The sequence below is a fragment of the Chelmon rostratus genome, chromosome 1 (assembly GCF_017976325.1).
Source record: "Chelmon rostratus isolate fCheRos1 chromosome 1, fCheRos1.pri, whole genome shotgun sequence".
NCBI lineage: Eukaryota > Metazoa > Chordata > Actinopteri > Chaetodontiformes > Chaetodontidae > Chelmon > Chelmon rostratus.
Window position 1 is genome coordinate 17,003,491 of NC_055658.1, and position 27,177 is coordinate 17,030,667.

Sequence of the window (27,177 nt, forward strand, 5' to 3'; positions counted from 1 at the left end):
CAATTTAGTTGCAATTTCTATGTTATTAACTTTCTATCCTCTCTTAAGTAGGGTTTTACAATATATATAGCGTCACCACTATAAGAAAAGAAACTCCAAAAAGTGTTGGTAAACCCGGAAGTCATGATTTGCGGAAGTAAACAACTTGCTGACTGATCAATGAAAACAGTACCTAAATAGCATTTTGGGGGCATATTTTCAGGCTGCTAACCGCGACACTTTTTGCTGTCCTTGTGTTAAACTGCATGGTGGCTTTGAGGTGATTTGTAGTTGGTCTTTAGAGGCCCTATAATCACGATAGTAAAGGGATGGGTGTGTCCGAGCTTTCTTGGCAAAACACGCCGGAAGGGAGGAGGGCCTGTCTGTCGGTCTATCTGTCTGCCTGACGTCGGGTTGCTGGAGACAGGCAGAGCCGGTGTTTGTGATGGGAGCTAGCTAACTAGGAAAGGCGACTATACCTTTAAGTGAAAGAAACAAGAAACAATCAGCGGTATCGCTGTGTCGCTTAGCTAGTTTACTGGGCTTACAGGGAGTTTCGATATGATATTTGTGAAACTAATTGTCATGTTTTGCTGCCTACGAGATGTTACAGGTAAGTTTGCCATTGGTTTACTGGGAAAGGAAAGTGTTCAGTGATCGTCTGTGGAGCTAGCGTTAATCGGATCAGGCAGTTGTACTCTAGCCATCTAACTTGCTAGCTAGCTGGCTAATGTCAACGGTAACTGTAACGTTGGCGTTTGTGGCTGCTAACCTGTGTTTACTCGTTACAGTTCCTAACAGTTACCCAGGCAAGGTTAGCCAGCCCGTATTGGATGACTATCGGATTGATTAACTCAACAATGCGTTTGAATGAATGATACAGGCTGAGTACTGAAATAGAAAAAAGGCTTGTTCTGACAATTTCTGGGCGGTAAACTAACAGTTAAATTACAGTGCAAACGTCTGTAAACAGACAATTTGAATGGTGGCATTGAAGTACACATACATGTTCTCTGGCGTTACAATCATTTCAAAACAATTTAACGTGAAGTTTAGCTTCGCTGGCAAATGCATATAAACTAGCTAGTACTCTAAGCTACAGGGTTACTTATGTAGATATATGATATGCTGCGCTGCTGCAACGTTTGACAGCTATTGACGTTGCATCTGGCAAAAGCAAATCTTGAAGCTAAATATATCTAAATTTTCCACTATTCATCTGCAACGACTCCATCTTAAATGTTTCTTTGGTTCACGTTTACAACAGCTGAAAAGATCCATAATACCAACCCCTTTTCCGCTCTTACCAGGAAGGAGTGACAAGTCGCGTTTATTGCGTTAATTCCACTGAAAGTTGCCGTATTAACTTTCTCAGTGCTTGTCACAATTCAACCTCCTACAACAATTTAGCCTAGTGCTTAACGTTGCCTAAGTCTAACAACACTATCATAATATCTGAGCAGTGCTGTATAATATACCTTGAGTGATGGCTGGATCCAGTCCTTTTGACTGGATCCAGCCTTGCTGTAGTTTCAGGTGTTTTAATCATTGTTTCCACTTCTCAGTGAGTCACCATTAGTCAAACAAGCAGGGCAAAATCTACACTGTTGTGTAATTGACGAAAATACAAGTGAATTGATTCAACCTGAAGGTTAGTCATATCCCTCCACAATGACAGTTAGAATATATGCTTACTACTTTTTACACACTGTTTTCAGATTTCATGCAGCCCAAAGTGATTCGCATACATTATGACTAAACATCGAATCAGTCACATTAAAAATAGCTGAAACTGCTCCTTTAAACTGTGCAGAAATGGATATTGGCAAGTACAAGTAAACAGTGTGGTTTTGTGAATGTGTACCAATTTGCAGCCCTTGAGAACAGTGATGTTACTGAGATGTGTGAAAGTGTTGTACTCAGGTTCAGAACCCAACAGGAGAAGTCACTTAAAAGTGCAGGAAGAGCTGAGACTGCGTGTCAAACCAGGACAGGAAATCCGTCTAGATTTTGTTTTTAATGCTTTTACTTTGTCACCCTGCGTTGCTGCTACAGACCTGAGCTGCTTATTTCATAGACCATGAGCTAGCATGCCCGATATCAGACCGTATTGTCACGTCATTACACTCATTCCAAGGTATTGTTGCAGTTCTTGTGCTTAAATTCCACAAGTTGTGGAACAGAGCACTGACTCTAAAGAAGGTCATTTTTTTCACTTATGTTTACAAAAGCCTACATTTCTGGCTTGTTGATGTATTCTGCCTGGCATATCAGCAGCCATAGGGACTTCGTATGCAGTAGTCCTAGTTGAAGTGTGATGTTGAAGTGTCTCAATTTCTACCTTACGCCATACATTTCTGATGATTGTGACACATTTGAAAAGCTAAGTGTGGTTAAATGTGGATTATGAATGTTTTGGCTTCAAGAACCAAACATTTCTGAAGAAGTCAGTGTTTCAGATAGACTAGTTTATCTCACTTCTGACACAGCTGCTCGCACTTGGTCTGCTCACAGTGGTTGTATGTTGCGGAGAATTTTCTTGAGCAATGTAGCAGGTTTGTTACAGACCACCTTGGTCAGACTTGATGCTTGCTGGTTACAATCAACCACCGTACTGGTTTTTCCAGCACTGTGTGATACATAATGTTGCTGTGAGGCATTTGATTTACCCTGAACCGTGGGGTGTCTGATGTGTCCTGTTAGCCGGCCTGCCGTCACCCAGCATGCATGGTAATGCGACGCTCAGATCGGTTGTGATCCATGCTGTTGCCACCTCCTCTGTTCCTGTCAGCAGTTTCCTCTCTGTCGAGAATCGCACTTCACTGGGGCACTTGAGGCCGAAACAGATTGCACTGAAACCACAATGACGTAGCGTTTACAGTGAAATTGACTGCCAGTTTTTTTGCAGTTATTGTTGCTGACCAGAAATTTCAACTCTCTTTAGTGAGGTTATTTATTTAGGCCCACATAAAGTATTATTGTTATGCTACTGTTAGGCCATGATTCAGTATGATAGGCCTAAGAAATAAGGGTGGATGTTATAGAAATTAATTAAAATGTATTACAAATCTAATTATTTCATGAATCCAGTTGAATTTGAAGTTGATATGTTAGTGAAATCTAAAATTGATTAAATTATTATCGAAAGAACTCCAATAGACTCTATATGGAGTGATGCTTTTTTAATCCATTATCTCTAATTTTTACAAATATTTCAAGCAGGATGACTTTGATATGTAATGTGTGATATTTTAAGATGCATTTTAATAGGCACGATAATGGCTGATAATGGTCGATGAGGTCAAATTGTAATGACTTAAAAAGTCTGAATTCGTGGTGGCTTATGGCCATTTTAAGTTTAGGGGCTGCATGAGCAACCCTTCAAAATGAGTGCTGTGTTTCAGTCTGGCTGGAATGTTGTAGCACCAGTTGATCTCCGCGGCTAAGAGTTTGAAAAATAGTGCGGCCCCACCATCACACAGTTTTGATCTAACAGATCTGGTTAACTGTCTTATTATACTCTTTATGATTTTCATTGTGTTGTTGTCCAGTGTTAGCCTCTATGTTAAAAGACATGTCAGTTAACTTCAAAGTGATCATACTGATCAGTGATCATTTTACCCTCTGCATAACCAGTGTCAGTCTTTTGTTTTAGCATGTCAACAACATTGCATTATATATGTTTATTATCATATTTTTATTTTTTATGACCAACAACTGTGTGACCTGCGTGTCTAACAAGCATCACAGTATCCCAGTTTTCATTAGAGCCTGTAAAAGGCATATTATCCATACAGTAAAAGAATGACGAAGGCACAGAAACTACAGACCACTTTGGAAGATGTTTTCATGCTTGCTGCCAAGTCACTGCTGGTATTGAATGTTAAATCAATGAAATTAATTTCACTTTGATTTGGCCAAAAACTAAAGTGATTTCCACGTAGCCTTCATTAGTGGACAGTGTCAGAGACCTAAATGCAGTTCCTGAGCATAATGTTTAAATATGCTGTATCAAGGTTAAAGTTTAAGAGCACGAGAATGTGCAGTTATGTTAGAAATAAGCTGGAGGCTCTGGGAGGGCAGTGAGTGATATAATAAAGATAACAAATAACAATAACAAAGACTTAGCAGGATTAGCAGTTTTCTGCCAACATTTCTCTCTTGCTTTATTTGCACCGACAGTGTTGCTTTTCACTGTAGTCATTTTTTCTTTTCTTCATAGCTCTCCATTATAACAAACTGGTCCTCTTGACTCAAGTAGGCACCTAGGTAGCATGCACTCCGTTCATTTTGTGTAGACAAAGAGTCAGTTGATGCATCGATTGCCCCTTTTTATGGGAATGCACACAGAGCCTAATTAAGAAAACTTGGGCTAGCAAAGAAATTGCATACCTATTATCTCTTGACTGTGGTTTTTGATTTTGTCAAGCCAGCTCACGCAGAGAAAGCCTGTCTATGTCAGTCTTGTGTCATAGTAAACCCACCAGGATATGATGTTTACAATCAAACAGGTTCTCCAGTGGCCCTGACAACCACCAGGATGCTAGTGTGCATGTAAAAGCACTCTTGTTCATTCATTTAACCTTTATTAAACATCTCGAAGAATCATTGAGGGCATGCCCTCTATTGGAGAACAGCAAATTATACGGTAGCTGCTGAGCTGATGCATTCTTTTATATGATATTTTTGTTCCTTTTTTATGTTTTGATGTGAGCAGAAATGTCATAACACTCCAGAAATATCAGACTTAATGCTAAGTTGTTATGCAAGCAGCCATCTGTTGACACATAGCCTTGTGCTGTCCCATTACTACATATTAATGGGGTTGTCACGTCCCTCTGAGAAGGCAGATCTGGGCGATCTGAGCTGCCGTTGTTTGTTTTGGTACAAAATTTGCATATTCCCTGATTAATAACTGCCTCACTGTCTCATCCCAAAGCCCATCTTGTTGATTTACAGGCTGGTTGTTGGTTCAGTCTAGTTTGCAGCCTTTATTTTCATTTTGGAGGAAGGGCTAAAGAAGCTGATTGTTGGAATATTTCTTCGCTGCATTCATGGACAAGTTGCTGCTAGCCTGGTACAGCCTCTCCCCGTTTGGAGAGTTGTGACTCCCACCACATGGAAGTAATGAACAAAACAGTGCTGTGTAAAATTTACAGGCAAGGTAGAGAGTATCCCTTTTGCCCCATGGGAGTCTCATAGTATTGTGCATTTTTCTATGGTCTTTCACTACAAAAGCTTAGAGCTCAGTGTCGGTCCCAGCTGTTTAAATGGAGCCCTTGCTAATGAACTTATTTCCAAAGGCTGCTTATGCAGCTCACAGCAGAGCTTTTCCTATTATGACCCAAAACTTCAGACAGATATTTAGTGGCATACTGTGTTGCCTTAGGAATGTAGATTAGCATTTAAACAGCCTGCAACAAATTCAGTCAGTGTTCTCACACAATGACATACAGTAGCACTGAAACAGAACCGCAGTCACCTGACGTGCATCATGTGCTCCTCACTTGTGCTTTAAACTGACTTTCTTTGTCTCTGTGGAAAGAACAAAGAAATGGTCAGTATGAAAGCCAGCCGGATTACCTCTGGGGTTGCATGAATAAGCTGAATAAGCCCGTTAAGCATGTCTAGTGAGTGACAGTTTGTACCATAGCTAGCCACTATTAAAGAGATTCATCCCTGTTTTACCAGCCAGGCTCTGTAGGCCTTTGGTTATTGACAGCTGAATTACATTTAGCTGCTTCACTTTCAGGGTCCTGGTTTTGTAAATGCTGGCTCACTGTCATGGCTTACTGGAATACTAGCATTGAGCACAGCCATTGTTCATATAACCTGTGCTTCTCTTACAGAATTTGTGCTGATTGTGGTTACGCATTGCTCCAGTTGAGTGGTTACATGCTAGTTTATTCTGTTACAGCCTACAGACAGTTTCTAGACAAACAAAAATACTGCACATGTGAAGGGGTAGCGCAGTCTCCCCTAGTGGCGTGTGTCTGCATAGCATCTTTGATGCAACAGTCAACCAACATTGCTAACATTGGTAATGGATGCTCGTTCTTTATAAAACAGCATTTGACAGTGAAGACATTACAATTCAGTGCAAATTATGTCAATACATAAGATAAGAAAATCATTTTGTCAATCCCACAGTGGGGGGAATTTGCAGTGTTACAGCAGCAAAGGGCACAGTGTAATAGGAGGAAGCATCAGTAAGGAAGAAGCAAGATATGATGCACTAGTAAACTATATGTTAAGTGAAAATAAGAGAGAGCAAATGGCAAGCAAAACAAGTTGATGCTTGATTTATACATTATTGCACATACGGAATGTCGATATTGCATTTAGTTACATTTATTATACACTGATATTGCACATGGGTGAATTTGTCAGTTTTGGTGTGTGCAGTCTATTCAAAGCAGTGTTGTGTATAATTTAATTTGTACATTAATAAAATAATGATAAGTTTAACTGACTAGTATGTCTGGTGCTGATTAGCAAGGGTAGCAATGTTTAATCGACTAGTCAACTAATTTCAGTCAAATTCTATGTAATAGAATAACAGAATGTAACCTCAGATGCAAATGCTTGTTGACAAATATTGATGTGCCTTTGATATCTCTTCCAGGTCAGTTTGGGAACCCTTTGAACAAATATATTCGCCATTATGAAGGTTTATCATATGACACAGAAGCCCTGCACGACAGTCACCAGAGAGCCAAGAGGGCACTCTCTCCTCAAGACAGGACCGTGCAGCTGGACTTCCATGCACATGGAAGGTCAGTTTCAGTACAAACACACACACACACACACACACACACACACACACACCTCCTCACCTGTTTGCTCTCTCTGTCTTCTGATGCAAACTCATGCTATGCTAGCCTTATTGTCTTTACTTATTATTATCATATATTATCACCACAAGATGATATATTGTCGTATGCAAAAGTGATTAAGTGATTAGCAGGTAATGCATTTGAATGTGAAATGGATATGGAAATGTTTATTCAGTTCCCCCAATGCCATTCGATGTGGCATCATATCGTTTATGAATTGATTATACTATTTCCTTTTTTTACCATCTGGTCATGGAAAGAACTGTAGCAAAAAACAGATTAAATGTTGCTATGATACTTGGCTTTGAAGTCCCCATATTCAGAACCTGCTCTTTTCTTTGCATGTGACAAAAAATGTATCAAAGTTTAATCAACTCTAGAAATTTAGGGGATTAATCTTGTGTTGAGTGGGTTGTATAGCTGGTATAAAAGATACCTGCCACGATGGTGCTGCTTCTCTGGGAGCACTGGCGGCAACATTGTGGTTATTTAAAACTCTGAGAAGACAAGACTAACCACATTATTGCAAGCTGTAATCAAATCCTTCCCTTTTTACCTCTGACAGTGGAGTCCCCTTGTATTCTTTTCACCTCTTTCCGATTCTGTTTTAAACGACATGTAATTCGAGACAAGTCCTTGTCAAAGCCAACTTGTCTGAGTACAGTGGTGCCACCCCTTGTTTTGGAAACAGATTATTTCAGGCGGTAACACTGTTTAAATGTCCTCAGATTCGTATCAGCTGAGTTCTTGTCACTTGGTGTAAAGTCACAACAGGCTGCAGCAGAATGTGTGTGAGTAAAACATTGGAACATGGAACAAAAAATAAAAACCAAAAATCCAGTTTCATTAAATGGTGTTAGTGTGGAAACTCACATTTCCTATATGCCACTGAAGACTCTTTAGACCCATGTTTGTGAGAGTTGAAGATGGTAGATACTACAAAGACACAATGACATGGCTCTAAAATATTTTAAGGTCCTTTTGAGTGCAGTGATATCATATGCTACAACTCCAACGAAAACGAGTCATGCTTGCCTGTCACTCACCAGACCCTGGTTTAGGACTGCATAGTGCCTCAACACATGACATAGAAATTGTGGACTAGCTGGTTGCCCTTGACTCACTATAGAAGTTTTGCTGCCTTTAATTTGTACTAAATATGACCAGTCAGAGTGTTCGATTTTAATATACTGTCGTTATGGAAGTGCAGTTCTGTAACTCTTCCTGTGAGTGGGAAGTTACTTTCTATTTGCCCCTTTCTCTCTCTCTCATTTCTATCTGCTTTTCTCTTTTACTCTTTCATTTTTTTGCCACATTGAGCAGCACAACAATGATTTGCCTCAGCAACACTGTTTTTTCAGCAGGCTCCCCCTGCTATCCTCGTCACCAAACCTGTTTTTTTTTGTGGGTTATCAAGCCCCTGTCAAACAGATCCCTTTCCTGTGCTTTCATGCTCTTTCCTGACATTGCTAGCCATGGAGGTGCTGTCTGTATGAGCGAGGCGATCGCAGCTTCCTGCTGCATGATCATTTTCATCATACTCTGCAGTGTCTAAAGAGGACATAAACAACGTTTTGTAGAGAAAATGGAATTGGAGATGGTTTGCAGTTTTATGTGGAATCTCATCCAAATGGACCTGTGGTATATCTACCATAAACAAACTCTGATGGGTGCTAGCAGCATTCAAAAAAGTAGCAGCCCTGCACTAAAATGATATGTACTGGAGCAGGCCAGTCATTTTCAATATAGAATGCTGAAGTCCAGTTCAGTAAACAGTAAAAGAGTGTGCATTGAGAGATTTCTGAACATGATTTATGACAGCTTGTATGAGGAACGAAAAATGAGGAATGGTTAAACTATTGATAGTTACATAATAACATGATAATCCCTCTGACTGTAATTTAATATGACTGTTATATTTGTGTTCTGAGGAGAAATTAATGTAGATTTTCAGCAGTGTATGCTGACGCCATGATAAAGGAAGGAAAAAGTTAAGCTTTACATTAATGACTGTAGATCACAGGGGTGGACAGGAAACAATATCCTATACCATGAGTGCAGAGCCTTCTTCCTATCAAGGACCATTTCAATTTTTATAACATCCTTTGAGGGCCATACTATATTATTGAACACATATATCACACTAACCTCTAGTGAGATGAGTGGAACTACTTCTCTTTGACGAGATGTCTGATAGTAGTGATGATGATGATGATGATAATGATGCTACTTGTAGCTGGTTTTCCAGGTTGGGTCACTCAGTCTTGAGCAGAACAGCTCTCAGCAGGTTAGTGGGGTCAGGTTGTCCCAAACATAGACACACTGGCTTGCCTTTTACTTCAACAATAAAAGATATTCATTTGTCTATTTCTCTTGAAAAGTGCAACACTCAGCATGTACTTTTCTTTTCTTGACAGTTGCTATCTCACAACAATTTAACCACTACGCATGTGTGTTTTTATTACAAGTGATCCCTGAATGCAGCATGCACTTAGCAGTTATGGGACCACCCATAACTGAAAAGTAACTGCTGTCTAGAGATGTTTTTTGGGGTTTTTTTGTGTGTGTGTTTTTTGTATCTGTGACTGCATAAGGCCTGGATACCGGACTGTCCTCACCCCTGTCATATACCCTTGTACAAGCTAATACAAGTCAATATTATGGTGTCACCTGTGTGATGCTTACAATAATGTTATGTAGTGTGTCAGAGAGATTTGATTTAACTCTGTGGTGCTAAGGCTGTTGTCTTCATAAGCGTATTACAAGATTAGAAAATAACTGATCACGCACACAGTCTCTCACCTGAGCTGTCCATTCAAAAAGTGACTTTGTTCAAATCTTTGCACATATCTAACTGCTTTGAAATGAGAGAGAAAGCAACCAGTTCTGTGGTATCAAACACAGCCAATTCAAATCAGGGTAAATTGTGATATATAGATAAAATGTAGTAAGATTATGCTGGTGCTACAGCCTTCCCGTCTTGAATAATAAATGAGAGCACTGAAAAACATCTTGACAGTTTCTGTTCTAAATTTGCAATTGAACAGGTATTTCAGCACAAATATGTCTTCCTCAGATAGGAAGTCTAAAAACATACATCATCTTATGACTCTGTGACCTCCACCTTCCAGCCTGTGGTACGGAGCTCTTACGACTGTGCAAGTAAAGAGGATGTACTGTACCTTTCTAAATAGTGCACATTGCAACAAGTTAGTCAATGAACACACAAAGCAAGACAAGAGAGGATGCTCTTCTGTTTTAAATGTACATACTGTAGATATTGATCTCTTTGTAGCCATGCTATCTCTGTAGACATGGTCTCAGGGCACTCCTTTTCTCTGAGCTGGCCTGCTTACTGAGCGAAATGTATGACTGTCAGATGCTTGAGTCAGTATGTTCAGCATTTGGGATATGTCTGAATAATTTATCAGTCAGCTGCTTCTGTGAGATGAGCAGCACTGACTTGATCCACAGCCTCTCCTCTTCCTGTCTGTCACGAGCCATGTTTGTTTGTTGCGTGGGATGTGGTGCAGTGATTCTTTCTGACTTTCTTTTTCACTTAGTAAATCCTTTGACCTTTTGAGGTTATTTTGAACTGATAAGTATTTTCTTGGTATGAATGTATCATGCGATTTCCTGGCAGTATGTTGTATACTAAGTACTACACTAAGTGTTTCCATGGATCAGGGGGAATTCAACAGATAAACATAAACGAGAGCAACCACATCTCAAGTGTGTAACGGTTATTCACAGAATAATATTCAATTACTAGTAGCTGTTTTGACATTACTAACTTCCCATGGTCCTCAGGAAGCGAGTGATCAGATATGCAAAAAAATGTACAGTGTAACTTCCATGAGGGCATTTTTTACCCTTTTTTTCCCTGACAATGAACACTTGAAATGCCCTCTCCAGTTTGTTAATAATACAGATTAAATTTCTAACTGCAGAGTGTACTTATGGATTCATCTACGCCAGTGTGCCATGGCGGTATCATGGGTCGACTGAACTCTTGATAGGGCATAGATGAGCTCATATGAGGTCATATTGATTGTTGTAGAGTCCATTAATAAGGTGGGGAGAGGCCAAGGCCTGATATGGGTGTACCAGGATGAATAACAAGTAGAGGAATTTCTAAATCTTTTGCCAGATGATCTCTGTGTTGCAATGCTGACTTCAAAGAGGGGGTCATGTTGCAGTCTTTGTTCCACATGTTTAGCTGGTCTCTCCTTTTTGTTCAGATTCTTTTCCTGTTTTTTTCTGTCTCCGTTACCCATCTCTTGCCTTCATTGACAAAAAATTTCTAGTTCAGAAATCTGCATGATCCTTTTAACTTCGTGTAATCACAGATCCAGGCTGAGATGAATAAAAGACACAGTACTGTGATCGAACACAATAGTCATTTACCTGCTTTCAGAAACGCAAACGTCATGTTGCTTCACGAATTATCATCCACGTCTAAGTGGGTCAAGGAAACCAATGAATGGAAGACAGTGTAACAGTCAGTGAGAACATGAATGATGAAGGGAAAACTGAATACTGAGGCAGGTCAAGGACTCATCCTGTCCCAGGATATCCTGGACTCTGTCTGACCTTTTCAACATCATCTGCTATCTCACGCTCCCAAACATTCTCTGCTGTACTCCTCCCTGCATTCTACCGTCTGCCTCTTGTGCTCAGTTTCTCTTGGTTTTCCTCTGTTAATGTTTTCATGTACTCGCTGCAGTAAGTCTTGCCTTTACGTACTCAGCCCTTTTTCCCCTCCTATACACATCTGCTTCTGCAAAACATCTGTGTCTTAAGTAGACATTAATGTTGTCCCATGTCCCTGAGCCACTCAGAGGGAAGCAACCCTCCACTTTTGTTTTGTCCTCCAAATTTAAGACAGGCTTTAAGGGGCACGCCACAGATTTAATACATTAAGACCAGTGTACGTGTCATATGATGTCCTCCAAAATCTGAAACAATAATGCTCATGACTTCACATCAGCTCAGCTGTAAATTGCAACAGACAGCCTGTGTTACAGACTGGAGGAGTTTAAATGACATAGGCATTCACCAGGCAGGGGGTCAAACAAAATGTATTATTGGCTGCAGTTTGGGAAAGCTCCAGTGTTTTTGGAGCTTGACCTACACTATGGGCTGAAAATGATACATACATGATTAAAAACAGAAGTGACTACTCTCATGTGTTTCCGTAAAGAATGTATTCTTGACAGTGCATAATCTCAGGTTATATGAGGCTATTATCCAGTTTACAAGGGGCATATGATTTTTTTTTAAAGGAGCAAACTGTAGGCTGTTTAAAAAATGTTTTATACTTTTTATAGTTAATCTCGATTTTCTCTTAAATGACTGTTTTGCCTTGTTGCAGATTGTACTAACATAAAAAACTGCAATGGTTCCATCCACAAAGGGCTCACTATGAAGTAGGACTGTGAACATCATTTGAGTCATCTGTAGGAAGCTTCGCACCTTGAGACTAAACCATGTGATTATTAAAGAGATTCCTGGTGAGGAGGATTCCTCTGAACTACACTGCCTCAGGTTTCTGGGAAGTTGGGGCCTCATGTGCACCTCATGTGATGCTTGCCTCTTTGTCTTTGACATTTTGGTGATGTTAACGAAAGAGCAAAACGTACTGAGGCTGTGCACCAGTGTTCATGTGATTTTCCTCATGACATAATTCTTCTTCTAACTCACTGAGCACAGCAGCATTGGGAAGCTCAGAAATATGTGTAAATGATGCTGCATTTTCTGCTTAATTCTGTGTGTGTATATGTGAGTGGTGTTTTTATACTAAAACTCTCAGAGCCAGGGTTGGGAGAAAAAAGTGTCAGCAGGACCGTGTCATCGTGTTGCCCACATGTGTCAAAGTACAACTTTTAAAGCTTATGCTAATTAGACATTTTCTCCTATTCTTCTTTTTAGGTATTTTAACTTGCGGATGAAGAGAGATACAACTCTGTTTTCTCCAGATGTCGTCATTCAGGTGTCGGGAGAGGAGGCACCCCTTGATACATCGCATATTTACAGTGGAGAAGTCTTTGGTAAGTCCAGATGTTTCCACTCACCACATCCTGGACGGAAGCTTGGTTTCTTGCCGGAAAAACCAATTCTGGTGTTTTTAGTTTTCAATTAAATTTAAAGTCTGAACCCCTTCTCATCGTGTATTATATGTCACCCTGCAATATCCCATACACAATTGCTTGAGTGACTTCTCAAACATTTCTACTGAGGAACAATGTACTCCTTTAATGCCTTTTTATGTGTATTATAGAGAGAGAGAGACACAGGGACAGAGAGATGAATTTAAAGTTTGTTTTTGTCCAGTATATATATCCTCACATCACAATCTAAAACACGCAGGAAATACTTTAGCCTTCATCAGGTTCTTCCTTTGACTCTTAATCCCTTCTCTTCCTGGATGTCTTCCTGCTCCCCCTCTCCTGCGGAGTTCAAATGAGCAAAGAGACAAACACAAGGCTGTTTGTCCCATTGTGATTGGTGCATGTGAGACAGAGATAAAGGGGACAGAGAAACTGAGAGATGCCCGCACAATAAGAATCCCTAATCTCAGCTCAGATATGATTAAGAAATATCTTAAATTGGAAAATATACCTGTGAAGATCCACACCAACGCTTTGACCTTTAAACAAATGAAATATCATTCAAGTTCGACTAAACAACATTTATTTTTTGCCCACACATTGTGATTCACATGGGGGACATTTCATGAGTGATTGTGGTCATAACGTGGCACTGGCTTCAGCTGTATCATCATCCCCTTTGAACACGTGTAATTGACCAAATGCCTAATATTTGAAAATGCTATAGATTTTAGATTGCTGCAAGAACTTTCGATTGTAATTAACCAAATCCCTGAAGATCAGATATAGCACAAAGCTAATTCTCACATTGCTTCATTCATGCACATTTGACCACTGTACTTTTTGTGCAGTCTGTGTGACAACAGCCTGGATTAGATGTTTTTCAGCTTGTGTGTTAGTGACCCCTGTATGTGTCCTAAGAAGTTGTGCATTACTGCGTCATTCCCTTTATTTTAGCATAAAGTTTGTGTAACTAAGAAATTAAATTCAAATGCAAATACCAGCTTAGTCAAACCAAATACCACTATTTGGTCAAATAGCTGAAACGGCTTGAATATTTAGACCAGAGGTGTTTAATTGTATGTTCACTATAGAAGAATATTACTTTGGACCTCAGTTGAAATATTTAACTTTCTGTTTTGTCTGCCTCAGCTCATCCTCATCCTGTTTTGTGTTTCAGGTGAAAAAGGCACACTGACTCATGGCTCTGTGGTTGATGGTCGCTTTGAGGGCTTCATTCAAACCCACCAAGGGACATACTATGTTGAACCCTCAGAGCGGTACCTTAAGGACAAGAATGTGCACTTCCACTCCGTCATCTATCATGAGGATGACATCAGTAAGTATCTCCCATTGCACTTGCTTTACTGTGTGGCACTGTATGGTCTAGAGTTAGTTCAAGTCTGCATAATTTGCACACATGTAGGGAAGGGTTGTGACTTCCCTGCTTTCAGATGTGCCACAGACAGTGGCTTGTGCACTACACATACTTAAACAGGAAGGAGAATACTGAGCAAAACAGTGCTTTTGCATTGTGAGGAGTAAAATTGCAATGTGTTTGTGTGGTGAGTTTTATGAAGTAAGGGGATGATGGTTAAGTGGTTGATAGACCAGCCTGACATGCTTGCAGAGAAGGTTATGTTCAACAGACTGGTAGCAGCAGGATTTGGCTCTGGGTCCTGGGCCATGATCAAGGTGGTCAGCATTTATCCTGGAAGCTGGATTGGAGCACGACACAGCAAATGCGTGACTCATAGCCATTGCTAAGGTCAGACTACAACCGACCAATAGATGCTCAGTTAGATCCTCAACAGACAAACTCTGAAAATGTTTGGAAGTGTTGGGTAGATTTCTGACAGAGGAGGTGTGGCTGTGTGCGAACACAATGAAGTAAACTCTGCATGAGTAGGAACAGAATCCAGTCCACGAATACACTCCTGGTTTCAGCCCGAAGCATTGCATTTAGCAGACAGGCAGTGGGTCTAATATGAACCCCACCCTGGCTTCAGGCTGGCTGATAGTCACAGCACACATACACTCAGACACAGACACTGAGAGATTCTTTTGAACTGCTGAAGGAAATTTAAGCAAATGTATTTGAAACTGACTTGCAAATGTAATTTAGACAAAAGCACATATTTATAGGCCCCATGAAATGAATGTGAAACAGTAGCTGGAAAATGCATAAAGACCTCTTTTCTAAGCCTCTGCATTGAAGAATACTCGGGTCTTTAAGATGATTGAAATGCACTCTAACTTTAGACTATTTTAAGATATTTAGTAAGATATTTCAGATGACACTGCACTTGTTAAACTTTATCGCTGCATGGGCAGAGTGAGCTGTACTCGCATAGTCCTGTCTCAGAATTTGGTTTTTGATGCCGGTACCAGAGGAATGATGGTTCTAAAAACAAAAAAAATCTTGGCTTTTCTCTATTTTTTTTTTCTTCCGTCCAAATTGCAAGGGCCTTTTGATTAGCAGTTGAATGAGACGGCATTCACTGTATGGACAAAGAAGGCTTTCTCTGAAAAAATTGAAAACACATTGTCAGAGGTTGAATGCGTTGTTTCAGTGTGTGTCCAGTCAGTTTAGTAACCAGCACCGGACTGTTCTCTTTACTGAATGACCAACAATGGCTGCCAGACATTTAGGCTGCCCCATTATCAATGGTAACCCATTAGTTTATCATCAGAACACGTTGATTTGCAGATAAAAAATTAAAAAATAATACTCCATCGTAACATCAGATTAACTTTTTTCAAAATCTATTTTGTATGTCAGTATTTTATAATTATCTAAACTATATTCACCAGCACACTGTCTGCACTGTACGTTACTGTTTAAGGTATTTAGCTTTTTTGGCCACGGACCCTTTTTTGGCAAAGAAAGACAAAATGGCACACCACAGTTGACAGTTTTCTATTTACATTCACTATGAGGGACAACTTTTGCTGTTAACTTTATAGTTTTATAGCAGTATGTTGCACCTGCTGCTTGGCTGAAGTACATAAAAAGCAATTCTCTTTTAACTTTCAGTATGTAATCTTCTCAAATTAAAATAAGCCCAAAACAAACACAGCATATTCCTCTTCATTAGTCTGTTTGTTCATACGTCCTTCACCTGAAGTTGCTTCCTCACTGAGCTGTTGGAAAACTCTGAATCATACATTATTCGATGTGGGCTTGTTGTATGGGCGTGGTCGGCTGCGTTGTGGTTATCAGCAGAGGTGGCGATTGCGTATCGTCAGTCTGATCCTGTCTTGTTTTTGTGATCCAGTAAAGACAGCTGCTGAAGCCAGATGGTAATGCTGTTGTGGGAGACAGACTCATATGTTATTGCTGAAATGTGTGTTGTTCATGTGAAACAAGAGGAAGGCAGTCACTTTGTAAGATGTATGCAGCCTCGGTATGAGCTCTGTGGGGATTGTGATTGTAAATACTGTGAGACATCCTTGGAAAGTCTGCTACTGTAGCACGGCAGCAGTGTTTGACATTTCTCGATCGGAAGCAGTTAATCCAAAAGACTGGAAATTCTTTTCACATTGTACACAAAGTGTTTGAAGGCCTGTCCCATTTGCCCTTTAAAATTCACTGCAGCAGTCTGGTGATTCAGTGTGTGTACTATCTTGGAGAGAACAGCAGTTGTAAATTGGAAAAGGGCGGATTGAACAGAGGAGCAGTTGTTTCAATCAGTGGAGGCGGATCAAGGGTAATACCTTTTTCTACTCAGATCGAAAAGTGAAAGAAAAAGGAGAGAGAGGACGTTGATGCTGATTTGTAGCGAGAGAAGCCATATCGCTCAAGCTTTTAATTTGCTGCAGCTCCTCCTGCAACCCGACTAGCACATGATTCCAAAGAGATCCATGGCCCAGTGTAAGCTCTTCTCAACCACTGCCTTATCTCCTCCCTGTCTGCCAGATTATCCTCATAAGTATGGCTCAGAGGGCGGCTGTGCTGACCACTCAGTGTTTGAGAGGATGAGAAAGTACCAGGCATCTGCAGTGGAGGAGCCGGTTAAAGTAAGTGCCCCCATCAGGACAAAGTCCCTCCCCCACCTCCCAGCTCATAATTAAACACACAGATGGACAAGGTTCATGAGATTAAAAATCTTATCTCGTATCCAGGATACCTACCTTACACCCATGGTAAGAGCGTGTGTGTATTTTTAGCACAGGCACACATGCTGTCAGTCTTGCACTTGATTATTAGCAACGTTGAAACCACACTCAACTTTTTGAAACAGTCTTCAGAGCAGAGAGTTTTCTCTTCTACACAGTGCCTTAATTCACCCGACACTGTTTAACCACACTATGTTAGCTTGCAAAATAAGAGAGGACTAACAGAGAAATGGACTTCCTGTAATGAAAACTGATGAGTATTTGGCTGGGGATAGAGTTAACCGTCTACTTTACCCTCCTCTCTCCTACTTTTCGACTACTTTGCCTTCCCAGCGTCATCTTCCCTCTGTTTCATCCTGACGGTTGTTTTTTGTGCAGGGAGGGAACAGTGTGTTGGAGGAGGAGAGCTCCCACGGTCCTGTTATTCTGAGGAGAAAGAGGGCAGCGGCGAAAGAGAAAAACACTTGCCAGCTCTTCATCCAGACTGACCACCTCTTTTTCAAATACTACGGCACAAGAGAGGCCGTCATTGCCCAGGTATGCACCCTTGCACACATTATGGAGACATTGGCTTAAGTCTGGGGGCTCTTTTGTCTGATAAGCAGATAATAGCTGCGTTTGCATCAGTGTATTTTTATGAGCGTTTTGAAGTATTGCATGAGAAAAGGTTGATGGAAATGACAAAATGACAAATGACAAAAAGAAGAGTTAGTTCACTTAATGGGGGATGGAAACACCTTCATTGAATAAGTTCTCCCATAGCAAACATTGAATGCGCATAACTGATCATCTGTTTCCACTCTGAGAGCAGAAAAAGGAGAAGCAGAAGAAAAATGTGTTTGCACAGATTAAACCGTCTCTTCATTGCTCACACAGATCATAAACAGAAACAGAAATGTCATATTTCCATTATGTTTCATTCGAGGTCTGGCTAGCTCTTTTAATTTGCGACACATTTGGATGGAAATCCACACAGCTAGCTATCATGATATGTTTGCTTTTGTACTACTGCCTTTGTTCTAATAGAAAACAATCCCTCTCCCTGCAGATCTCCAGCCACGTGAAGGCCATTGACTCCATTTATCAGGCCACAGACTTCATGGGCATCAGAAACATCAGCTTCATGGTTAAAAGGATCAGGGTGAGTTTAACCTCAATGCACAGATTGCGTCGAACCTCAGGTGAATGCCAGCTGCCATTTTGAGTCTTGACATGTTGGCTGTGCAGCAGTATCAGTTTATATAACAACAGACTTGAAATGGATCAAGCTGGCAAAAGTCTTTTTTGTTTCTACCAGTTCTATCTACTCCTCTATCAGTGAAGGGGTCTCTACTTTCTCACTTCTCTTCTGTAATTGTTCAACTGTGATTTGTTCAGATAAATACCACCAGCGACGAACGGGACAAAAGCAATCCATTCCGCTTTGCCAACATCGGAGTGGAGAAGTTTCTGGAGCTTAACTCTGAACAGAACCACGATGACTACTGCCTAGCCTATGTCTTCACCGACAGGGACTTTGATGATGGGGTTCTTGGCTTAGCTTGGGTTGGGGCTCCTTCAGGTTGGTAGACAACACAAACACACACACACACACACACACACACACACACACACACACACACACACACACACACACACACACACACACACACACACAATCCTTGTAGTGACTTCTTGTCTTGCTCAGAGACATTAAAGCTTTCTAACACAGGGACTTGCTCCACATCATCCAGGTGAACAGCACTCTTCCTATTTGCTGCACTAATCACTAATGTAATCTGCCAGTTATGCAGGATAACACATACCTTTAATCAGTCTTCTCATTTCATCAGTTATTTTGTTAAATTGAGATGAGTTTGGGCAGAGATCTCTGCTTTAGTAGGAGAATGCTGTGCTGAGCAGAATAAGCAGAAGGTAGCCTGGCCTCTGTTATCATGGTCCTGATGTTCCTTGAAATAATGAAGAAATGTCAGATAGCACTGTGTCTCTGTTTACCCCAGCAGGCCCTGATAAGCCTCACCGTCCTGGTCATTCCATTACCAACCCAGTGCAATACACACACACACACACACACACACACACACACACACACACACACACACACACACACACACACACAGCACACTCCTACGTAATTCAATGCATTTTGAAGTTGTTAGCTTATGCCCTGTCAGCGTTTTCTGTCTTGATTTCCTCTGTCTGTTCATGAGAGCACTTGGGTTTTTCTATCAACAGTGAATTAGGGCCTCTTTGAGATAAAAGTTAAACCCAGAATCAAGTCCTACAGAACACTGAGATTGATAAAGAATTGATTTTAGTGCCGAGATGAAAAAGTTATATTGGTTTCTCATTGTATGTACCAAAAGCATTAATGTAAGGAACTAATGGTAAGCATTATCCAACGTACATCCAAGGTATGAACCTAGATATAACATTTGCCGTTCGCAAAGAGGCTTCCAGAGTAATTTGTATATCAGCACAATTATTATTGTCAGAAGAAGACGAAGAAATTACTAAATTGTCACACCATTTAGAACTCATGTATGTTTCAGCCATTAATGACCTTTTTTTTTTTTTTTTGAGAAGTGGTACTGCTGCAGAAAGTAGCTGAAGTGCATGAAATTGGCTAAAATTTGAACTCACATTTTGTCTTTAAGTGTGTTTATCTCATAATATGAACCAAGATGGAAATTGGGGAAATTGCCTTATAGCTGTTATGTGCTCTTCCCTGGTGTTAACGTGATGTAAACTGGTTTGTATGCAAGTTTAACTGAACCTATTCTGAAGCTTCATATCGTGAACACTGCTAAGAAACCATCAACATTTACATATAAGGGCATTTGTATTTTGTGAAAATCTGCGATGCTATTAAAATCTGATGCTATTAAAGTATTGCTACATAATAGATAGAATTATTTATTTTTTATGTGGTAGTGTATGCAGGTAGGAATGCCTCTTGTCTGTCCTCTTCTGTCAGGATTCATAATGAGCTCTTATATAATTTTCCTTCCTCGCAGGCACAACATGCATAAACGATAGTTACGAAGGGTTCTTTTCCTTTGAATTAGTTCAGACACCACCATCTCAACATGAAGAATACAGCACAAACACAGACAATCAATACGGGCAAATTAGGAATGCTGTAAACTGAAAGAATCGATTGGGTGGAAGAGATGGAGAGGAGATGGGTTGCAGCGAGCGGTGGGGTGATTGTTTGAACAAAGGGAGTCTAGAACAAACGGCCATCAGGGATACAGGTCAAGCACAACTAATATGTATCCTATTTGCTGTGACCAGTTGTTGAGCTATAAGTGGCTTCAGAGGAGGAGCTGCCCAGTCGCACACATATATACACACACATGCAATGAACAAACATATAATGTGCAAGCAGACTCATGTACACATAATGGATACACTGTTTATTGCTTTAAGTGCTTTGGTCTCATGTTTCTGCGTGGGTAGAAGCTGCCTCCTCATGACTGGGTTTATGGATTATGGGAAAAGCAGCAGCACTGCAGGCGTACTTATTGTTGACTGTGGTTGCAAGTGGTTTCCAGTCTTTTCAAGTGATTTTTCAAGTGGATCTTGTTTTCGCATTTTTATTTTGTGCAATTCAAGCCACAGAAAAAGCAAAGGTCAGCAGCCAAATTGCCCTGTGATTGAAAACACAGTTCTTCACATTTGAGATCATCATTTTGTGTTTTTTAAAACAATATGTTATTTCTTTAAATATATGCATCTTTCCTTTATTACATATTTTCACATAGCCATTATAATATGCATGCACAGTTATGTTTGTAGTGGTATATGGTACACTTTTGTGTAGGTATCATGTAAAATCCAGATTCTAGTGAACTACTACTACAAACTATATATGTGGGCCGTAGTGCAGCAGGTCATTTATACATGTTGAACCAAGAAGTTACTACAGACATTTATCAGGTTAGAGCTTTTACATTTCACTTTTCAAATCATTGGTTTAGTTTGTTGCTTTACTTTCTAACTAATAAAAATGATGGCCAAAATTAGGAAATTAAGGCCACGGAAGTAAAAAACAAACAAAAAAATGCTTATTGTCATTGGATTGCCCATATAGACCTTATTTATTGTCTGTTGCATATTGGCACCTGTTCCTCTGCTGATGCAGTTGGTCTGTGTTTGGCACACTGTCATCTCTTACATTTTTGGCTACTTTAATGGCTCACATTGTCCAAAGGTCAAAGATCATTTAGTTTCTTCTTCTTTGCTCAGTGCAGAGAAGTGATGATACTGATCATTACAAACTAAATGTCGGTAAAGCTGATTGAACATATTTGATGATTGTGATTGTGTTCAGTCTGCAACAGTGAATCAACACTATCATTAAAATAAAAATGGCATCCTCTCTGAAACTTGTCTAGATTGTTTTTTTTTATTAAATAGAATGATTATCCTTTCTACTCTTACATTTTTTATTCTCCTGCCACAGGAAGCTCTGGGGGCATTTGTGAGAAGAGCAAACTGTACTCTGATGGAAAGAGGAAGTCTCTGAACACTGGTATCATCACTGTGCAGAACTACGCCTCTCATGTCCCTCCCAAGGTGTCACACATCACCTTCGCTCATGAGGTTGGGCACAACTTTGGCTCTCCTGTAAGTACTACGATTGAAACAGCAGCCTTTGCCAGTTCACTTCTTTCTCTTGCCAAGCTGTGCAACACATTCTGTGCAGCTCTCTCTCAAGTCTCTCTCTGCTGTTTTACAGCACGACTCTGGGATCGAATGCACCCCCGGAGAGTCTAAGTTGCAGGACAAAAAGGAGCAGGGCAACTACATCATGTACGCCCGAGCCACATCGGGGGATAAGCTCAACAATAACAAGTTCTCTGTCTGCAGCATCCGCAACATAACCGCTGTTCTAGCGAAAAAAAGAGACGATTGTTTTGTCGGTAAGTTCTCTCATGGAAACGTTATGTTCCTGTCTATGTATGTTAGAGAGAGTTACTCTGTCTTCATGTTGTGCCTGTGTGTACAGAGTCTGGCCAGCCTATCTGTGGTAATGGACTGGTGGAAGCTGGAGAAGATTGTGACTGCGGCTACAGTGATCAGTGTAAAGACCCCTGCTGCTACAGCGCCAATGAAGGGGAGGGCAAAAAGTGCACACTCCGACCTGGCAAGATCTGCAGGTAAGATGTGACGCGCATGCCTTTGTACAGTCCTGCAGTTTGTGAAAGTGCTGTCGAGCCCAAAACATTGCTGTTAGTATCACAGCATTTGTATGACATTTGATTGTGTATTTGTAATTCTTATTCCGCAGTCCCAGCCAAGGGCCATGTTGCACACCAGAGTGTACTTTCAAGGGCACGAATGAGAGGTGCAGAGTGGAGTCCGAGTGTGCCAAAGAGGGCAAGTGCAATGGAGCTATTGCTCTGTGTCCCGCCTCAGAACCAAAGGAAAACTTCACCTCTTGCCATTCAGAAACACAAGTCTGCCTCAGTGGGGTATGTTAGTATGAGTTGCCCTCTTGTTGTTTTGTGTCTGGTATGTGCAGTTTGTGAGCTTGTGTTTATCTTTACCTTTTTCTGCCATCTGCTTGTTTGAGCCAGGTATGTTCTGGTTCCATTTGTGAGAAGTATAATCTGGAGGTGTGCACCTGTGCCAGCGAAGACGGCAGGGATGAGGCAGCCGAGCTGTGCCACGTGTGCTGCATGGAGAAATGTAAGTGGCAGGCTGCAAAACTGTTCGTGGGCCAAAATACACAGTCACAGCTGTAATATTAAGACTTAGGCGACATATCATCAGTAACTGTCAACTTTACTTTGTTCTTAGTTTGTCATCTTGAAGCTAAAGAACTAAATCATTGTCAGTATCTGAAAGTCCACTTGTCCTCCTTCTGCACACAGCGAACCCCAGCACCTGCAGCAGCTCAGGCTCAAAGAGATGGGCCAAATTCTTCAACGGGACGGTCACGACGCTGCAGCCCGGCTCACCCTGCAATGACTTTAAGGGCTACTGCGATGTGTTCATGAGGTGCCGTCTGGTGGATGCCGACGGGCCTCTGGCAAGGCTCAAGAAAGCCATCTTCAATGCAGAGCTCTACGAGAATATTGCAGAGTGGATAGTGGTGAGTGTCCCTGCACAGAACTCTCTCCAGTTGAGCCAGAGCTGAAAAATGTCAACACAATAACACAAATGCACGTAGGAGCTGTTCCTGTGGCGTTTCTCACCTGTATTTAGATATCCTTTAATATAACCTTTGTTATCCAGGCTCACTGGTGGGCAGTGCTGTTGATGGGCATCGCTCTTATTATGCTAATGGCCGGCTTCATCAAGATCTGCAGCGTCCACACCCCCAGCAGCAACCCCAAACTGCCCCCACCAAAGCCACTGCCAGGTACAGTACATCATATGTTTGTCTGTACATACATCTAAAGCATATAGAGAGTTGAGTGCAGCTTAAGGAGAGAGATTTTACATGTTGGTAGACAGCACTAGAAAATAGTGAGGCTTAAGATGGCATCTTTTGTGTTGCTGCTCTGTCTTATCAGGGAAAAAAAAAAAAAATCTAGCTGTCAAAACAATCATGCTACGATGATATACGATTAAGATTTTACATGTTATGGCTATGTTGGCCTCATCTAATTTTAATGGTGTGGAAGAGTACAGCATTAGTTTCTAGCATCCATGGTGCCTTTTTTTTTTGTGATTTCGATGTCATGTAGGTACACTGAAAAGGAGAAGACCGCAGAACGCACACCCGCAGTCACAGGGCCAGCGGCACCACCGTCAGCACAGAGAGGACTATCAAATGGGACAGATGAGACGCTGAGACAGTGCTCTGCTCTTTGCCTTGGTTCTTCTCAGTGCCTACAATGGGAGCACATCACTCCAAAGAGTTACCTTTACCACCTATTGCAAAAGTCAAAGAACTTAGAACTGGATCGATTTCACTGGACAAAGCCTGAAGGGTTTTTTTGGGGGGGGGCTAACAAACTCATTCAGCACCTCTGAGCCAGGTAACAGTGGTTCACACAGCTTTTATAGGAAATAAATAACTTTTCCAAGGAGGGACAGGAGGAGAAATTCACTGATCTCTGTTATGTGGTCTTACTCTCATTTTTTTTTTTTTTTTCAACCAGAACGGAGGAAAGAGAAGCAGCTTTGTGTTCAGAGTTACTTTCCTTTGTCCTCCATTTGTGCTACCTTTTTCTTTCCTGTTCTTCCTCTCTGAAGTGCTGCCATCATCAGCACGGAAGTAGGACTGCAAGACGTGTGGTTTTGGCTGCCAATCAAAAACAGCATTGAGACTTTGGGTTGGGGGAAAAGTGTTTTTTTTTCTTTGTTATTTTTTTTGCCAATACACTTAGATTGTTTTAAATCAAAACACCATCAAAAATTGAAGCTTAAGCTTACATGTTTTCTTTCAGTGTGCAATTGTACAGATGTTCTGTGTTTCAAATGAAATAGATTTTCTGTACGATGAAGATTATTTACTGTTTTAATTCACTTTCTCAGGATTAATAAAACAACAGCAAACAAGTGTATGGAGTGGAAAAGATGGCTGCATGCATATTGCAGGGTAAAGTCCCTCCTGGCTGAAGCCTGTACAGAGGAGTTCACATAGGCTGAAAAGAATGTAGATATATGAGCTTGATAAGATTATAGTGTCATCTGTTATCAGATGGAGGAGCTGTGGAGGGAAGTTAATTATCTGGATATGTATATTTCTTGTTGTGATGTGGTTTTGCAGCTGCGTTTACATAAAGGTATAGTCTGGGGCTGAAATGGTGAGAGAAATAGCTTTTTATCAACCTGATTGTATCACACTTATTCTGTCACCGCAGTTGTGACACGTTTGTTAAGCATGTAGCGTCATGCTACAGATGCGTGTGTGTCTTCACATTCAGAATGAGAATAGTGAAAGCATAAAGGAGAATTTGTTCAAACTGAACGCTGTGGACAAAGAAGCCTGCATATACACAAAGTGTCCCGGTGTGATTGTCCTGCCCGCGTTCTCACTTGTTCTGTTTTCTGTCCACCTCTTGAATTTCACACACTGGCAGTTTTAAGAAATCTGTTTAAACCACTCCGAGGCAGATGGATCCTCTGGGCCTCTGTAGCCAGATGAACCTTTCTGGATTAAATGTGATCGAGAATTTAGCTTTTATTGATTTTACTTGCAGTTCAGATTGTATGTGTATGTGGTTGAATTGAATCATTTGGGGGGAAACTAGAGCTTCTAATGTGTTTGTTGCTTTGTCGCTGCTGTTAACTGACATTTACTAGAGCGAACAATCACTGTGTGTCAGTCACCCACCGCTGTTCTGTTCTGTCCTGACTTTTCCTACTGATCGGGATTTTCTCAAGGAACCTCGCCACCCTTGTTTACGCCCTCTCAGTTTGTGTAATTGCATTAAATATGTGCCTACTTAAAGCAGCGTGACTGAAGTTGGAGTATGAGTGTCAGTGATCTGTACTGAGACTGGAATCATGCATGAATTGGCAGTTTATCCAAACACTGTCACCAGACTGGACTGATGAAAATGAAAGATGTAATAGCAGTGATGTGGTTGAGGGCTCGGCAATGTATAATAAATGTGATAAATATTGGAAATGTAAGTGATGAGCACTTATTTTCTTTCTTATATTATTGCCCAGCTCTAATTTGGCTCACCTTGAGTTGTCAGTTGTCTCCAGATTAAATTTAGGTCAACTTCACTGACTGATGGATGAGAGTGCAAAATACTCTTAGTTGAGTTACTGGTAGAATAAAAAACATATACGTGTATAGTTTCTTAAGATGGACTTTTTTCTTACCCTTGAAAAGAGTTGTCTCAAGCCCAACGGCAGCTCAGCGTTGTTTTCTGTACAAGGTAGGAGGATGTTGTGTTATCGAACAGTTATAGATTCTATGCAGAGCATCACAGAACCGCGATCAAGTCAGCCTCTTCACAGAGAAATGCCTTCACTGTTTTCTCCTGTATGGGTATGTGGAAAATTCTGATGTATTTTCAAAGTAGTCGCTCATGTCGATGTGCTACAGCAAAGTTTCTGAGCAGACAAAATGCAATCCTCTGTGGCTTCTTATACTGATTTTGTTTGTCTTTTTGGTGCTACTGGTAGTGCTTTTTCCTGGGTTGGACCTCAAAGTATATTTTTCATTATCTCTGGCAAAATTTAAAGCTTCTTTCTCTCTCTCTCTCTCTCTCTCTCTGTGTGTGTGTGTGTGTGTGTGCGTGTGCGTGCGCTCTCTGCTGAATCATCCTCTTTCGTTGATATGGTAAGATGTGGACATTACTGGGTGTTGGGGAATAATAATACTCTGGGAAATGTTTCTTTCTTTTACATGTGTTGCTCTGATGTTGGGAAAATGTGCACTGAAGTGTAATCAATGTAAGCAGAGAATCCAAAATGGTATAGATTCAGTACTACTGTCTGATTTTAATGTGTCCTGTGTTTTATACAGTGTCTTCAATTGTCCTTTTGTTTTTATTTACCTTTTTGTTCTGTTCCCCATCTGCTTACTTTGAAAATTTGACTAAATTTGCAAAGTTATTGTGCAAAAATATAATTTCTTTTGAACTACTTGAAATGCATTAATAAACCAGAATTGATCAAATGTTTCACTGTTTGTACCTCATAGCAAAATGATTTTGTATTTTCACATTCAGGGCAGTGATAATACGTCCGATGTTGGAGCTGCTACAGGATCCAGCTGCCACGATGAGCTGCTGTTCAACATTGCCAGCTTTACTTACAGCTCTTTCTGATTAAACCTGATTTTGAGTTTACTGCCTTTCATTTAGAGCAGCTGCCCTCAGGAGTCACCACCTGCTAAATACCTGGAACTGCCTTTACTTGAGGGATTCTGCTGTCTGAGCAGTTGGACATTTTAGCTGCATGGTATTTTAACTGCACATCAAGCCTTACTGTTTCCACCCTACAGTAAATTACCAGTGTCAGCTTCTCTGTATACCTTGGACAGTCTGGCGATGAATCAGTTTGTCAGTGCATGACCAGTGCATGTTCACAGGTGTAACAAACACCACAAAACCGAGTAGAAAAGAACTGAGTGCATATTTATTGGTCTGGTTTGATTAACAGATGATGTTAGTTGGAGGAGTACTGCAGGTTTTTAAATGATGAGATTGATC

At 40.7% G+C, this 27,177-nt stretch overlaps 1 protein-coding gene across 1 annotated transcript; it reads left to right on the forward strand.

The window, feature by feature from the left end:
• Positions 1-189: 189 nt before the first annotated feature.
• adam10a (ADAM metallopeptidase domain 10a) lies at positions 190-26,640 on the forward strand. The gene is made up of 16 exons (XM_041942956.1): positions 190-592; positions 6,605-6,755; positions 12,747-12,865; positions 14,106-14,264; positions 16,845-16,945; positions 17,423-17,581; positions 18,093-18,185; positions 18,422-18,605; positions 21,513-21,676; positions 21,789-21,972; positions 22,059-22,209; positions 22,341-22,524; positions 22,630-22,741; positions 22,927-23,147; positions 23,291-23,417; positions 23,746-26,640. Exons 1-16 carry the CDS (start codon positions 541-543, stop codon positions 23,850-23,852), a joined length of 2,268 nt encoding a protein of 755 aa, XP_041798890.1. The 5' UTR covers positions 190-540; the 3' UTR covers positions 23,853-26,640.
• Positions 26,641-27,177: the final 537 nt, after the last annotated feature.